The sequence below is a fragment of the Oncorhynchus tshawytscha genome, linkage group LG19, assembly GCF_018296145.1.
Source record: "Oncorhynchus tshawytscha isolate Ot180627B linkage group LG19, Otsh_v2.0, whole genome shotgun sequence".
In the NCBI taxonomy this organism is placed as follows: Eukaryota; Metazoa; Chordata; class Actinopteri; order Salmoniformes; family Salmonidae; genus Oncorhynchus; species Oncorhynchus tshawytscha.
Window position 1 is genome coordinate 33,654,035 of NC_056447.1, and position 17,900 is coordinate 33,671,934.

Genomic DNA, 17,900 nt, shown 5'->3' on the forward strand with positions numbered 1-17,900 from the left:
TAGCTACACTTCAACGGAGAGAGAAGGAATCTAAAACAAAAATCCAGAATCACTTTGTAGGATTTTTAAGTAATTAATTTGCATTATATTGCATAACATAATAATTTGATACATCAGAAAAGCAGAACTTAATATTTGATACAGAAACCTTTGTTTGCAATTTACAGAGATCATACGTTTCCTGTAGTTCTTGACACGGGGCAATACAGGGCAATACAGACTTCCAGCTCCCTCCAAAGATTTTCTATTGGGTTCAGGTCTGGAGACTGGCTAGGCCACTCCAGGACCTTGAGATGCTTCTTACGGAGCCACTCCTTAGTTGCCCTGGCTGTGTGTTTCGGGTTGTTGTCATGCTGGAAGACTCAGCCATGACCCATCTTCAATGCTCTTATTGAGGGAAGGAGATTGTTGGCCAAGATCTCACGATACATGGCCCCATCCATCCTCCCCTCAAAACGGTGCAGTCATCCTGTCCCCTTTGCAGAAAAGCATCCCCAAAGAATGATGTTTCCACCTCCATGCTTCACGTTTGGGATGGTATTCTTGGGGTTGTAACTCCTCCTTCTTCCTCCAAACACGGCGAGTGGAGTTTAGACCAAAAAGCTCTATTTTTGTCTCATCAGACCACATGACCTTCTGGATGATCCAGAGGAGGAATGGGAGATGGTCATTGGCAAACTTCAGACGGGTCTGGACATGCGCTGGTTTGAGCAGGGGGACCTTGCGTGCGCTGCGGGATTTTAATCCATGACGGCGTAGTGTGTTACTAATGGTTTTCTTTGAGACTGTTGTCCCAGCTCTCTTCAGGTCATTGACCAGGTCCTGCCGTGTAGTTCTGGGCTGATCCCTCACCTTCCTCATGATCATTGATGCCCCACGAGGTGAGATCTTGCATGGAGCCCCAGACCGAGGGTGATTGACCGTCATCTTGAACTTCTTCCATTTTCTAATAATTACGCCAACAGTTGTTGCCTTCTCACCAAGCTGCTTGCCTATTGTTCTGTAGCCCATCCCAGCCTTGTGCAGGTCTACAATTTTATCCCTGATGTCCTTACACAGCTCTCTGGTCTTGGCCATTGTGGAGAGGTTGGAGTCTGTTTGATTGAGTGTGTGGACAGGTGTCTTTTATACAGGTAACGAGTTCAAACAGGTGCAGTTAATACAGGTAATGAGTGGAGAACAGGAGGGCTTCTTAAAGAAAACCTAACAGGTCTGTGAGAGCCGGAATTCTTACTGGTTGGTAGGTGATCAAATACTTATGTCATGCAATAAAATGCAAATTAATTACTTAAAAATAATACAACGTGAGTTTCTGGATTTTTGTTTTAGATTCCATCTCTCACAGTTGAAGTGTATCTTTGATTAAAAATTACATACCTCTACATGCTTTGTAAGTAGGAAACACTGCCGATTTTGCAGGTTATCAAATACTTGTTCTCCCCACTGTACATCAACAGCAACCTTGTGATAATCCTCTGCATTATCATTAACAGCAGACTCGTATATTTCCTCAGTTAAATCACTTCAAGATCAGATAGTATTACATTCATTTATGTAAATTACCTATTCGTAGTCTGCCTACTCTTCTCCAAATTAAATAAATGTTTTTTCCCCCCACCTTTTTCAATCCATTTGGCCTTTGGGCAGACGAAGGCACCCTGTGCCTTATCACTGTATATGTAGTCCAGATCACATCGGCATTTAGCAAGCTCTGCTTTTTCATCTTCATTTAAATTTGACCTTTATTTAACTAGGCAAGTCAGTTAAGAACAAATTCTTCTTTTCAATGACAGTCTAGGAACAGTGGGTTAACCTTGTTACCTGCCACCTCAAGTTTATTGCTCAGCCTGTTACTATCAACAATAATATCCATCTGCTTGGAGAATATTTTCTGAGCTAGCATTTTACCAGTAGTGATGGCAGGACATCGAATTCTGAATTTAATAATGTCCCATTTGTTAGTAGAAGAGCAGAATCGAGAAAGGTCTCTCTGATTAGAGTTTTAGACTGTAAACAAAATGACTCATTATTTAAAAGAAGAGTTACATTTCCAGTATGCTTTAGAAAATCTCATCATTATCAAAACAAAAAGGAAAGAACAATGGAAGCATGGTCTGTCAGAGGAGCTGAGGAAATACTACATTCACTGACAAGATTCACAAGATTGGAAGATACCAACCAATAATCAATTCTAGATTTTAATTGTCTGTCCCTATTTGTAGAGTTGAACCAAGAAATTTGCTTTAAAAAGTTGGATTCTGTGAATACTAAATGTCAAAGTTGAAAGTTAGAGCAGAAATGTAGAATTAAGTTATTAAAACAATGGGCTGAATGCCTGGTGGGATACCTACCCATCCAGTCATCAGGAGCAACATCATAATTACCTCCAACAATGTTATCTGTAGAATATTTGTTTTTCAACTCAATTAAGACTTTACTAAAATGTTGGATTGATTTTTTTTGACCGTATGTTATGAACATTTACCAATATGTAACATGAGCCTTTATATTCGAAAACAATAGATATCCAGTGACCCTCATCACACCTGCTTTCTAAAACCGTACCTGGAAACCGTCTGAAAAGTATTGCCACACCAGCAGGATGAGATGAGCCATGGCTAAAAATGATCTGGTCACCCCATTGTGAAGTCCAACTTCAGCATCTGAGGAATGTGTCTCTTGAAAAGACAATTTGACTTTAATGAATCTTTACAAATACTAAAAATTCCTTGCGTTTTAATTTATGTTAAACCCCTGGTGTTCACGGATAAAAGGAAAGATAAATGTTGGATTAGAGTATACGAGATAAAGAGTTGTCTAGAATAAACAGGGACCCTGAATAATATAAAGGTAGCATAAGCCCTTCAAAAATGTACTTGACAAACAGTAACCACCATAAAAAGGAAAATAAATGGATAGACCGTGTAATAACACGTTATATTAATAGTTTATTACTTAAATTGAACTCTAAAACTTAAAATAAATCTCTGAAAGCTAATCAAGCCACTTTTTTTAAAATGGAGATGTATTTAAATAATAACGATATTAAATCAATGAATAAAAACTAACTTAGTAAGCCATCAAATGAGAAACAAAAATCCGTGTGCTTACGTTGGTTAATGTTCACATTAAAAACTCGCCACTACGAACAGTATGGCCCTATGCAATATCACCTATGTGCGACGTTCAGATAAACGATTGCATGAATAAACTCACCAGTTGAAACAGTATATGGCTTCATTACCCTACTACAGTATAAGCAGGCCAACTCATAAAGCATAAATCAGTCAGTCACGTAGCTCCACCCTGCGGCCGTCAATGACAGCAAACCCCTCTGCGTCTTGCAGAAGCCTTTCTCCCCTGCGTCTTGCCTCGCTCGACTGGTACCACAGCTTCGCACAGGCATCCTTGTCGCGCTTGCTCAAATCTTCTGCAAAGCAGCCTTTCTCCCTGCAGATCGGCGCAAGTTTGGCAGCTCTCCACACCTCGTCTATCACGTTCCCCAACGAAAACATCATGATGACCTGTCTGTTCATCTCCTTTCTCTTATCTCCGACACGGTGTACAACATCTTCAGCAATGTTCAGGGTAGCAGGGGGAAATGTCAATCACAATCCCTCTGATATTCTTCCTATCAGTTGCAGGTAGCCCGTTCAGATCCTAGCCCCATCGGCGCTTGTATCGGTCTTGTCCAGCACTGTCCAGCTCCTCGTTCTCTTTTTTCAGGGCATCAACTTTATTTTTCAACAGTTTCACATCAGTGGTAATATTCTTAATGCCTGATGCATTAAACTCTGTAGTTCTGGAGACGTTTGCAATCGAGAGGGTATTTTCATGAATCCTCTCATCAAAGCCATTCAGCTAAATAGCTTGTTCGTCAAATGTATTGTTTAAACGCTGGATGGCCTCAATGGTGAAAGGCTGGGGTGGTTGAGTCTGCCCGGGGTCACTTTCTCGTAGTCTCTTCAGGTAGGGGGGGTTCGAAGGGGTTATTTGGACACCTGTACCGAAGACGAATTCCTCCGACTTCGGTACCGTTACTTCTGGGGGAGTGTCAGAATCTTCCATACGGTTGGCAGTATCTACCTCGGTTATGACAGCTCCATTTTTGCTAGATTCCAACTCAGCTAATGGTACTAGCTAGCTAGTCTTGGCTGAACTTGTGTATAACTTTAGACCGTCCCCTCGCCCATACCCGGGCGCGAACCAGGGACCCACATCAACAACAGTCACCCACGAAGCATCGTTACCCATCGCTCCACAAAAGCCGCGGCCCTTGCAGAGCAAAGGTAACCACTACCTCAAGGTCTCAGAGCAAGTGACGTAACCGAGTGAACCGCTATTTAGCTCGCACCACCGCTAACTAGCTAGCTATTTCACATCCGTTACACTTGCATGCAGTATAACAAAGTGATGTTCGGTAAACCATCAAACACTTTTTTTTACAGCAAAAAACGTCATTTTAACTGTGTTCGTCGTCAAACTCAAATTAGGGCTTGAATTCAATTTAAAGTTCAGGAACTCAGTTTAATGCGACCACTCACTCCGCCATTTTATCCCCACCAGTGGTCATACTCTGCTTTACTCACGATTAATTTAACTCAGAGTTGATTAAACTAATTGTTATCACCTGTTCTGAAACTGAAAACTCTTGAGTTTGACAGCTCAGAGTTAGTCAACCCAGAGTTCAGGTTTAAACTCAGAGTTTGTTATGCCTACTTTCTGAAACAGGGCCCTGCAGATTAATGTGACTCAAAATCAGACTACAGTTTAACATTCGCAACGGCAGATATACTTTCGAGGGAGATTGAAAAAGTTTAGCATTTTACGTTTTTGGGTTGCGCGGAGCATTCTGGGCAATTCTGGGACAAGGAGCGCTCTCCCTCAATGAGTGAATGGTTAGTCTATTGAATGCTAGCTCAAAACCCCAACATTAGCACGAATTTCGTCAAAAAAGTACAACATTACAAATCTTTTCCGAGATGTGAGATAATTAACTTGCTATCTGTGGTATTGTGTTGCTTTAGAATCGTGATATTATGTACTTTCGACGGGATTACGTGACGATTAGTTTAGCAACCGCGTGACACAGCAGGACAACCTGAACGCGATTTGTCGACAGTCTGCTGCTTGGGCGTTTGACGTTCTTAATTCATTGGATTCCTATCTCCTTTTTGTAATATATCTGACAACTGCACCGCGGTTAAATTATATACATATTTGATGCAATGCACCCTGGACTAAAGAGTCAGACAAATAGGAAAAATGTGCTAGACAACTCATGAAAACATCAAATGACCCAGAAAATCGACAGAACGTCACTCAGAGATGCACAAAAACAATATAACATTCAACATTGGTGAAACTTTCTTTAAGACCTCGACCTCCAGTTTAACGATTTTGCCTTCATAATAAAAGTCTGCGAATAAACGCTATGTGTATAATACATCACTGGGTACATCACACTGGGGCCAAGCTTCCTGCCATCTTTAACCCCCCCCGCACCCCTTTTGTCTTTACACTGCTCCTACTCACTGTTTATTATCTATACATAGTCACTTTACCCCTTATGTTTGAAGCCTGAAATGTGGCAAAAGGTCGCAAAGTTCAAGGGGGCCGAATACTTTCGCAAGGCACTGTAAATCATTGCAGATTGATCTCCTTTTGAGTGTACATGGAAGCATTCTTTCTTGGCGTTCACTATTCTTTCATGGCGTTCACCATTATACTCAATGAATCTGATATACACATTCTTGCATAGCATTAATGCAATAATCTTCCTTCTGATAATTCATACAAAATACATCTCATGTTGTTGTGAATGGACCGCTTTAGTGAACAAACATATAGGGACCACAAGCACTTCCATCTACCTGAGCTTTGAAATTCCCACAATGATGAGAAAATTCATATTTCAGAACAATGTCCACAACCTTTCCACGTCAAGCCAAATACTGTAGCGCCAGATATTTCTGTGGTGAGTGCAGAATGCCCTCCAGTTCCTTCTCATACAGTTTTAGTCCATTATTTTAACACTCAATGTTATACTAATTTGTGCACAAACACATTATCCAATGTGCTTTTAAATTCACAGGTATTATTACATTCTCAAAACGCCACCAATCGAGAGGAATCACATTCCTTGCATTTGACAGTGCATACAGTAAGTGAATGACTTCTTTTAGACCAAAGTGGAGAACTTCTACTTATCCGGTCATATGCAACAAGACAAAATGTGTCTTTGTGCAGCAATTTGTTGAGTAATTCTAATCTCTACCTAACTGACAACTTTGATGTCTCAGTGCAGTTTACGTGCCAAAACTGGTCATGACATGTACACAGTTTCACAAATTGGTATTTGTCTGAAAATGTGACGACCAGAAATAGTATATGTATATTTGCTAAATATGCAAAGGGGAGTTAAGCTTCTAGGTAATTTGATCCTATCCCTGTCTATTTTTACAAGCAAAGTCTGTAGAGCATGGCTTACATAAAAGCTTGAATGTTGAGTGCCTTTTGAATTCTTAGATATATTACATGCTCTGCTCTGTTGATTCAAACCAAAAAGGTATTGGCCTACGCGTTCTGCAGAAATGTCCCTGGGTTCTACGATCAGTTGTTTGGTAGTCTGGCCATACACTGCCTGGGCATCACACTTACTGGAAATGTTTAGACTGTGTGTGTAGAGCAGACCATTTTCCAAGACATTTGCAGGTAGAATTTCCTGAACAAAATGTTCAACTATGTCCTTTACACCACTGTAATGAAGTTGTTCTTGGATTGTAATGAAGTTGAACCATGGATTGTGAAAATGTCGCTGAATTCAATGCTTCAAACTGGGAAATTGCCTTTTTGAAGTGAGGAGAAGGTTTCCTTTGGTCAGCAATAAGTAATCTCTTATGGCATTCAGAAAATGCTGATCTAGTATCGAGAAAAATGTAAATGGGTCACCTTATTTTCCAATCACATAGTGATTGGAAAATTATTCATACTGTGGAATGACATAAATCTCTGATTCTTAATCAATTGGTTGTACTGTACATCATTGCAATTTGTTTGCATCCGAGGCTCATTAACTACTTCATAGAAATATATAACCCCTTCTGTACTCATGGCTACTCCTTCCCTATCTGTGCCAACAGAAATGTGTAAGTCATCTGCCCGTATCTTAAGTGTCAAAATCCAGTTCTGACCAGAAATACGCCCTTATAGATTTTGTGCCCGAGTGAGATATTGCAGAGCTTAATCTGTACATCTGTTTCTTGCTGCCAACGACTGGGATTTCCATTGTACTGGATGGTGCTACACGGGAAACAAAAATAACAAGAATATCTGGTGTGGTGGAACAAACAGTCTGTCTAATCAATACACCATCACATTGACTGCATTTTGTGAGTGCACCCCATTTAGTGATTAATTGCCTAGCTAGAATATCAAGTGATGATGTGTCTGTATTTAGTCAAACCTGAAAAATTGAGCCGAAGTAATACTCATTGTGTGAGATGCTGTTTTTGCAAGTTTCACTGCTATGAGTATGCATAGCACTGATCACTGTTTTAATTCCCAAATCTTGTAACCAGGGGAGTAATTGATATATAAAAACATTATGCCAATGATGGAATGGTCATGTTCATCTCTATCAAAACTTGCTCAAACTCACAGTGCTTCAAGATGCATCCAGGCCTCTGAACTGCAGACAAGAGAGCAGCAAAGTTATCTTTAATATCTGAAAATTCTGTCATGGATTTTGGGTCAAGATGCTTGAAGGTAGTTTTCACTATCCTGGGATGTAACAAAGACTGCAAGGAGGAGTTGAACCAACAGTTTGCAGCTCTGTTTTCAAATCTACATATTGTTATTTTGATATCATTCAGGAAATCCTGCTGAGATTTCAATCTATTGACCGAATGTGGCTCACAACACAATAAATACATGATCATTGTTCATCCCTGTCTTTTTATTAAGACCAAATGATTTAGACTGTATAGCTGGAGGAATATGAAAAGAGCTACGGAGATGCCTTGGTGCTTTTTTCCTTTTCTCCCAGCTTTCCTTGGGTTGCGGCAGTATGCATTACCTTTTGGTATTGCAAAATGAAATTTTCTCACATATGTCTCTCTGGCCAGCTTTATGCAGAGTGCAATTTCACAATACACTTGTTAATTCTATGTTCTGTATCAACAAGAAATAACACACTTGTGTTTTTGAACGTTACCTCACTAATTGCTGTACTTTTCTTATTCTATCTTGGATTTGACTTGTATAATACTGAAAACGTCTGTACATTTCCTGCCAAAAAGTCAGACCAAATTGGTATTACAGGGAGATTTAAAAAAAAAGTGTGTTCAACTGCATGGTTCACTTTTAGAATGTTTGTTCAATCCCCCACCCCCCTTTTGCCTTCAGAACCGCCTCAATTCGTCAGGGCATGGACTCTACAAGGTGTCGAAAGCGTACCACAGGGATGCTGGCCCATGTTGACTCCAATGCTTCCCACAGTTGGGTCAAGCTGGCGGGATGTCCTTTGGGTGGTGGACACACAGGAAACTGTTGAACGTGAAAAACCCAGAAGTGTTGCAGTTGTTGACACAAACATGTGCGCCTGGCACCTACCTCATTCAAAGGCACTATATATTTTGTCTTGCCCATTCACCCTCAGAATGGCACAGATATACAATTAATGTCTCAATTGTTTCAAGACTTAAAAATCCTTCTTTAACCTGTCTCCTTCCCTTCATCTACATGGATTGAAGTGGATTTAACAAGTGACATCAATGAGGGATCATATCTTTCACATGGGTTCACCTGGTCAGTCTGTCATGGAAAGGATTCACCTGGTCAGTCTATGTAATGTTTTCAACATTCAGTGAACATGCTAACTCTATACCTATCATCTTTACCACGTCAGTTTTTTACAGAGTTCACAAGCCTGTCGCATTAAATTGCTTTTGCATGCTCGTATGACACAGAAGTCAAGATCTCTTGCCGTGGCTGGTTCTATGTCTATTTTCCAGCAGCGCCGCAAATACATCTCCATATTGTTACTATTAAACATTTTCATAGCTACATTCAACAATTCTGTAGGACTTGGGGAAGCAGAGAATGTCCACCTACAGGTCACGCTGACCTTCGAGGGGAATCCTGGTACTGCAGATGAGGCCACCATTCACTTTACCCTGTAATCATATGGATATTTTAGGTTTTGCAGTGATTATTATACTTTAACATGATGACCTGATGCATTTGGAACACGTGGCTGGCCATGGGCTGATTTTAAATGTGTAAAGGCGCGCTCTATAAGCCAATATCTATTCCATATACAGGGATGCGCATTGTGGCCAATGTAATAGGCAGAGTAAAATGCCAGCAACACTCCTTGTTATTCAGAGCCCCATGAAATGACACCATGTACATTCTACAGATCCTACTGAGTATTCCCTACAATACGTTTACTGCTGCACCTCGAATAGTTTTTCCTCTATAAGCCAATATGTATTTCATATACAGTTACTTGCAGTGGGGGCATTTATTTGACCTTGGAACATGTTTTTTTTTAAATGTCACTTAAACATGAACAAATATGAATCATTGTTAATGTTTAGAACATTATTTTTCATATATCATGAATAATAAATACAGGTTATTGACACTTTTGTACGATTACATGGGAAACTTTTATTTAGAAAATGTCCCGAAATTCTGTGACCCGGAAATAGTTTTTTTTAGTGTAGCTGACGAGACGCTGCTGAAGAAGAAAGCCGCTGGTTGTGTTGGCAAAAATAGGGTAAAATCGGATAGAGGTATGCAGAAGAAATAAGGGAAAATGTCCGTATATGGAGCCGTTTTCCATTTGACGCAGGATACAGCAAACTGACTTGACCCCATCGGACATAGCTACAGCAAAGTACGTTAGTTCACTCTAAAAGTGATTTTCATAATCATTGTGTTCATTGCTAATCAACAAAAAATGGGTTCTGCTTGACCATATCCGATTCCTGGTATTTATTCATTAGTATTCATCGGGATATTATGAGCTTTTGTCGATTACGGCATTTGTGTTAGTTTTTTACGGGAGAGCGACTTACTTTTAATGAAGGAAAACTCCCTAAATAATGTTCAACCCTGAAGCAATGGAGGAGGAGAAAGGGATACATATGAGAGGGAGATTTTCGGTGGCTCCTGAGCCCCTTGTCTGTATTCCCAACGAAGAAAACATTTTAGATGTTGTCCATTTCTAAATTATTTAGACGTCTTGCCATCTAAGTTGACAATTGTATTATTACCCTCGCCTCGGACCAGCTGCATATCCTGCACCCATTTTTTTTATTCCCAAGGTTTAAATGGCCAACCCTTTAGGTCGGTGTATCCAACACAGTTAATGTAGCGATTCACCTAGTGAACAAGAAAATGTAGCACGCTTCCTTGCTCATTATAGTGCTGCCAAAGAGATGCTACTTTAAAACAAAAAATGATATTGCGGTAAAAACGTTACATTGTAACGCTTGATAACCCAACCATATTAACTTAGCTTTTGCTGCTAGCTGTAACTAGCCTGCCAACTAACTGTGCTTACGTTTATGAGGAGTCTGCAATCGAAATTGTTGTGGTGAAATGTATTCTGCATATAGTGTTTTTTTGTGCAAATTCTGTAGCATTTTTGGGGCCACAACGCTGTCATTTGATACAACTGAAAAGGGGCGCTCCTCCCTACATTAGCCAGATCACGTGATACATAGCATAACGCACATGCGCCCCTATTGCTTTTTCTCTGAGATGTCAAAGCAAGTAAAGCAGAAACTGGCTACTCTTTGACTGATGTAGCTGGCAAGGTAACTGCTGTTTGATTTAACAGAAAAAAATATTTATTCCCAGTGCTGAGCTAGTAGTTTAACTGATGTGTAAGGTTAGTGTTTCATCCCTTCTCGACTGAAGTTCTGTCTGAAGTGAATGAACTAATGCTACCACAGCCAGTTCAGCTCTAGCCTCTAGCTATCAGTCAGGTGGCAGTGTCTAACAGCTGTTGTGTGTATGGAAATGTTTTGTAGCCTGATATTCTGTTTTTTGATAGTGCGTTGTGAGTTTTTATTAGTCAGTATAGCAATGTAAAGTTATTTATCTGTCAGGTTCCTTAGTTAATTCCCATCATTTCACACTGACACGGTATAAACAGCTCTACAGGCTTCACTGTCATGGTGAACAGTCAGTACATAACACTATGCTCATCATTTATTAGCAGGAACAGATGGTGACAGATGTCCAAGCAAAGCCAGATAGCCAGGAAAGATGAATTTTGCAGTATAATATAGCAATCAATGAATGGATACAAAGTTACATCTTGAGTTGATGGGTAGGCTTCAGTTTGGGACCTAGGAAGAATGGTCATTTCAATTATTGAACAATTGATTCTATTCTTGGATAATATAATGTATAAATGTACATCAAGGTAATTCTTTGACATGCCTCATCTGAGAAGGATCAGATGGTGACAGGGGTCTCAGCAGGGTCAAGCAACCAGAGAAGACCAGTGTGTGACGGTGCTGAGATTACACTTTATTCTCTCTGTGCAGAAAACACTGGACAAACCAGGAGCTTCAAAGATTGAAACTATTTTAAGGCAGTCTGACAAACCTCTAAAGTTGATCGAGGCTTTTCCCGATGACACAAAACATGTAAAACAAAAATATGAGGAAGACCTGGGAGACACTATTGATGATGCCGAATGGATACTTATATGTTTGAATGCCCAGTCATGTTCATATAATCTCAGACATAAATTACTGCAGTTTGACTATCCATATAATGTACTATATGTCAGTGAAACTGAATCTCATGCACTCAGAAATCAAATTCCTCTGCTGGAGGTGTAAAACACAGAAAGGGTCATATTTGCGTATGTTATACTCTTATGAAGGCTAGGTGAATTCTGGCAAAGAGTATTTTCTTTTGTCTCAGCAGGTCTTCAGATTCTCCCTTCTCTCGGTTTTGGTTTGCTTGGAAATGTTGATACTGGAGACTGTTATCAGAAGAAACTATGTAACCAAGCATTTATAGCGGCTAAGAAATGCATTGCCATTAATTGGAGGGTTGATTATCCCCCCACACTGTCACAATGGATGGCAGAAATGTCCAGTTATGTACAGTATCACTAGATTTGATTTAGTACAAGATTAAGGGAATATTGTGCTACTTTCATAAGGTCTGGATGCCTTCTATGGAATATTGTACGACAAAAGGAGTCTGTATTGAAAACATGCCCATGTCAGGAGAGATACCTAGTCAGGCAATATCTAGCTGCTGATGATCCCTTTTAAACTCTGTTCCTTCATCCAGATCAGTTTCCTGTGTGTGGACTCTCTGAGTGGCTGTTCTCTCGCTCCAAGAACAGCTGTCACCCAGTCCCTTCTGAGAGTGAGTGAGCGTGAAGAGAGCTCAACAATTTCACATGAATCAAGCGCTCACTTACTCCAGTTGAAGCCGGAACAGAGAGACACGTCAGCACAAACTCACAGATCTGCTGTCAAAATCTCTCTCACACACACACACTAGGCAAAGCTACATCCTCACATTTCAGACACTGCACCTCTTCATTCCCACCATCAATACGTTCACTCCTCTGCTTCAGTGAACATGTACGGCAGCTCCCGTTCCGTGGGCAGAGCGGATGCCAACCACAGCGGAGGGAGAGATGGGGGGAGCAGCCAGGGTTCGGGTCGCTCCCCTCATCTCCCCCGTTCCCCACGGATGGGCCACCGTCGCACCAACAGCACAGGGGGCAGTGGAGGGGGTCCAGGCGGAGCAGGGGGTAAGACCCTCTCCATGGAGAACATCCAGTCCCTCAATGCCGCCTATGCCACCTCAGGACCCATGTACCTGAGCGACAACGAGGTTGCCATGTCCGACCACGTTAACAAGAGTGGTCGAGAGATGACCACAATGGGTCGACAGAGGGTGACCTACGGGTCAAGAGCAAGCGCAGGAGGGGGTGGAGGGGTGGCAGCTAGCACTCCCAACATCGCCACATCTGCCCAGGCCAACGCTGTGCTCCCTGGGGGAATGATGGCAGGTGACGCCCTGGCTTTTGGGGATCACCACATGGCCTCCACGGTCCCTCACTCCCTGAGACAGGCCCGGGACAACACCATACTGGACCTGCAGGCCCAACTCAAAGAGGTCAGTAGCCACAGTTGGTAATGTTAGTCTGTCTGTAGAATGACAATGGACAAGGAAAGCTCAATGCTGTGATGTCAAACGATTTATTACTAACTTTCCTTATGACATCTACTTTGAGAAGAAGATCTAGTTTGACTTTGATGTTGAGTGTTCTGCTATTTGTGTGAAAGCATTTTGTATTTGCAGTGTGTGTATGTGTGTTTGTTTTACTGACGGAGTCCGCTGGTCCCTCAGGTTCTGCGTGAGAACGAGTTGCTGTGTCGTGAGGTGGAGGTTAAGGAGAGCAAGCTGAGTTCCTCCATGAACTCCATCAAGACTTTCTGGAGCCCTGAGCTGAAGAAGGAGAGAGCCCTAAGGAAGGACGAGGTGTCCAAGATCACTGTCTGGAAGGAACAGTACCGCGTGGTGCAGGATGAGACCCAGGTGTGTGTGTGTGACATTTTTCATCCATGTAATTGTGAAAGAAAGGATTGGGGGTTAGATAATCTGATCCTAGATTTGTGTTGACGGCAATTTACTACCTCAAGCACAGGACGGGTTATAGCCTATAGTCTAGGTGTTTTGATAGTTTTTTGTGGGTTTTCTCTTTGACCAGTATTGCCAGCATTATCCACTGGATTTGCTGCAGGCGGAAAATCCTAGGAAATGCTCTTTAATTAACACAAACTGTCTCCAATCAATCATTCAATATCAGGAGGGTTTTGTGGGGGGATCGCCTAAACCAAGGCAGGCGTAGCTTACGAATCTTAATTGCACAAAGACTAATATTTGTCAGGAAATACTATTTGTAGATCACACCTCAATTTGCTCAAGCTGATCCTCTCCAACAGACTCAATCCCTGATCAGAGGAGGTTTTAAAAATGGGGCAATTAGGACAGTTAGTGGAGAGACTATGAATCCAACCAGAAAATATAAGCAATTCTAAATCAGAATATCACTTGAAAAAAGAGCATGCATATACGCCGCTGGGACGTTCTTTGCAGACAACAATATATTCTGCAAAACCTGCAATTTAGCATTAGATTATAAATGGAAAGAAAAGTAGCCATCTGAAAGTATATATAAACTCAGCAACAAAAGAAACGTCCCTTTTTCAGGACCCTGTCTTTAAAAGATCATTCGTAAAAATCCAAATAACTTCACAGATCTTCATTGTAAAGGGTTTAAACACTTTTCCATGCTTGTTCAATGAACCATAAACAATTAATGAACATACACCTGTTGAACGGTCATTAACACACGAACAGCTTACAGACAGACGGTAGGCAATTAAGGTCACAGTTATGAAAACTTTAGTGTTTTCTGGTGCAAATCTGGTGCAGTCCATGAGGAGGAGATGCACTGCATTACTTAATGCAGCTGGTGGCCACCAGATACGGACCGGTTTGATTTTGACGCCCCCTTTGTTCAGGGACACATTATTCAATTTCTGTTCGTCACATGTCTGTGGAACTTGTTCAGTTTATGTCTCAGTTGTTGAATCTTGTTATGTTCATTGAAATATTTACACATGCTAAGTTTGTTGAAAATAAACACAGTTGGCAGTGAGAGGACGTTTCTTTTTTTGCTGAGTTTATATACACTGCTCAAAAAAAATAAAGGGAACACTTAAACAACACAATGTAACTCCAAGTCAATCACACTTCTGTGAAATCAAACTGTCCACTTAGGAAGCAACACTGATTGACAATAAATTTCACATGCTGTTGTGCAAATGGAATAGACAACAGGTGGAAATTATAGGTATTTAGCTTTCACTCTAGTGGTAGCATTGTGCTTTCACTCTAGTGGTAGTTTACAACCCACACAAGTGGCTCAGGTAGTGCAGCTCATCCAGGATGGCACATCAATGCGAGCTGTGGCAAGAAGGTTTGCTGTGTCTGTCAGCGTAGTGTCTAGAGCATGGAGGCGCTACCAGGAGACAGGCCAGTACATCAGGAGACTTAGAGGAGGCGTAGAAGGGCAACAACCCAGCAGCAGGATCGCTACCTCCGCCTTTGTGCAAGGAGGAGCACTGCCAGAGCCCTGCAAAATGACCTCCAGCAGGCCACAAATGTGTATGTGTCTGCTCAAACGGTCATAAACAGACTCCGTGAGGGTGGTATGAGGGCCCGACGTCCACAGGTGGGGGTTGTGCTTACAGCCCAACACCGTGCAGGACGTTTGACATTTGCCAGAGAACACCAAGATTGGCAAATTCGCCACTGGCGCCCTATGCTCTTCACAGATGAAAGCAGGTTCACACTGAGCACATGTGACAGAGTCTGGAGACGCCGTGGAGAACGTTCTGCTGCCTGCAACATCCTCCAGCATGACCGGTTTGGCGGTGGATCAGTCATGGTGTGGGGTGGCATTTCTTTGGGGGGCCGCACAGCGCTCCATGTGCTTGCCAGAGGTAGCCTGACTGCCATTTGGTACCGAGATGAGATCCTCAGACCCCTTGTGAGACCATATGCTGGTGCGGTAGGCCCTGGGTTCCTCCTAATGCAAGACAATGCTAGACCTCATGTGGCTGGAGTGTGTCAGCAGTTCCTGCAAGAGGAAGGCATTGATGCTATGGACTGGCCCGCCCGTTCCCCAGACCTGAATCTAATTGAGCACATCTGGGACATCATGTCTCGCTCCATCCACCAACCACGTTGCACCACAGACTGTCCAGGAGTTGGCGGATGCTTTAGTCCGGGTCTGGGAGGAGATCCCTCAGGAGACCATCCGCCACCTCATCAGGAGCATGCCCAGGCGTTGTAGGGAGGTCATACAGGCACGTGGAGGCCACACACACTACTGAGCCACATTTTGACTTGTTTTAAGGACATTACATCAAAGTTGGATCAGCCTGTAGTGTTTTTTTCCACTTTAATTTTGAGTGCGACTCCAAATCCAGACCTCCATGGGTTGATACATTTGATTTCCATTGATCATTTTTGTGTGATTTTGTTGTCAGCACATTCAACTATGTAAAGAAAAAAGTATTTAATAAGAATATTTCATTCATTCAGATCTAGGATGTGTTATTTTAGTGTTCCCTTTATTTTTTCGAGCAGTGTATATATCTAGTACCAGTCTAAAGTTTGGACACCTACTCATGCAAGGGTTTTTCTTTTACTATTTTCTACATTGTGGAATAATAGTGAATACATCCAAACTATGAAATTACACACATGGAATCATTTAGTAACCAAAAAAGTGTTAAACAAATCAAAATACATTTTAGATTCTTCAAAGTAGCCACCCTTTGCTTTGATGACAGCTTTGCACGCTCTTGGCATTCTCTCAACCAGCTTTATGAGGAATGCATTTTAATTAACCTTGTTAATTGCCTTTTTAAAAGTTAATTTGTGGAATTTCTTTCCTCAATGTGTTTGAGCCAATCAGTTGTGTTGTGACAAGGTAGGGATGGTTATACAGAAAATAGCCCTATTTGGTAAAAGACCAAGTCCATATTATAGCAAGATCAGCTCAAATAAGCAAAGAGAAACAACTGTCCATCATTACTTTACAGACATGAAGGTCAGTTAATCCGGAAAGCTTTAAGAACTTTAAAAGTTTCGTCAAGTGCAGTCACAATCATCAAGCGCTATTATGAAACTGGCTCTTGCGAGGACCACCACAGGACAGGAAGACCCAGAGTTCCCTCTGCTGCAGAGGATAAGTTCATTAGTTACCAGCCTCAGAAATTGCAGCCCAAATAAAGGTGTCACAGAGTTCAAGTGACAGACACATCTCAACATCAACTGTTCAGAGGAGACTGTGTGAATCAGGCCTTCGTGGTCGAATAGATGCAAAGAAACCACAACTAAAGGACACCAATAAGAAGAGATTTGCTTGGGCAAAGAAACATGAGCAATGGACATTAGACTGGTGGAAATCTGTCCTTTTGGTCTGATGATGCAAAATTTGAGAGTTAAGGTCCCAATGGCCGTGTCTTTGTGAGACGCGGAGTAGGTGAACGGATGATCTCTGCATGTGTGGTTCCCACCATGATGCATGGAGGAGGTGGTGTGATGGTGTGGGGGTGCTTTGCTAGTGACATTGTCAGTGATTTATTTAGAATTCAAGGCACACTTAACCAGCATGGCTACCACAGCATTCTTCAGCGATACGCCATCCCATCTGGTTTGGGCTTAGTGCGACTATCATTTGTTTTTCAACAGGACAATGACCTAAAACACACCTCCAGGCTGTGTAAGGGCTATTTGACCAAGAAGGAGTGTGATGGAGTGCTGCATCAGATGACCTGGCCTCCACAATCACCTGACCTCAACCCAATTGAGATGGTTTGGGATGAGCAGGACCGCAGAGTGAAGGAAAAGCAGCCAACAAGTGCTCAGCATATGTGGGAACTCCTTCAAGACTGTTGGAAAAGCATTCCTCATGAAGGTGGTTGAGAGAATGCCAAGCATATGCAAAGCTGTCATCAAGGCAAAGGGTGGCTACTTTGAAGAATATGAAATATAAAATAAGATCAGCAAAAAAATGTCCTCACTTTTAACTGTGTTTATTTTCAGCAAACCTAACGTGTAAATATTTGTATTAACTTAAAATTAAACAACTGAGACATAAACTGAACAAGTTCCGCAGACGTGACTAACAGAAATGTAATAGTATGTCCCTGAACAAAGGGGGGGTTCAAAATCAAAAGTAACAGTCAGTATCTGGTGTGGCCACCAGCTGCATTGTGTACTGCAGTGAATCTCCTCCTCATGGACTGCACCAGATTTGCCAGTTC

General features: G+C 41.7%; 1 protein-coding gene across 2 annotated transcripts in view; it reads left to right on the plus strand.

Annotated features, from left to right (window-relative positions):
• The first annotated feature begins 9,735 nt into the window (after nt 1–9,735).
• Nucleotides 9,736–17,900, plus strand: part of LOC112218986 (ELKS/Rab6-interacting/CAST family member 1-like) — a 36,436-nt gene continuing 28,271 nt past the window's right edge. For both annotated transcript variants that reach the window (XM_042301613.1, XM_042301614.1), the window contains exons 1-3: nt 9,736–9,904; nt 12,331–13,170; nt 13,405–13,593. In XM_042301613.1, the coding sequence (XP_042157547.1) occupies nt 12,628–13,170; nt 13,405–13,593 (732 nt within the window). In that variant the 5' untranslated portion in view covers nt 9,736–9,904; nt 12,331–12,627. The remainder of the gene's footprint in view (nt 9,905–12,330; nt 13,171–13,404; nt 13,594–17,900) is intronic.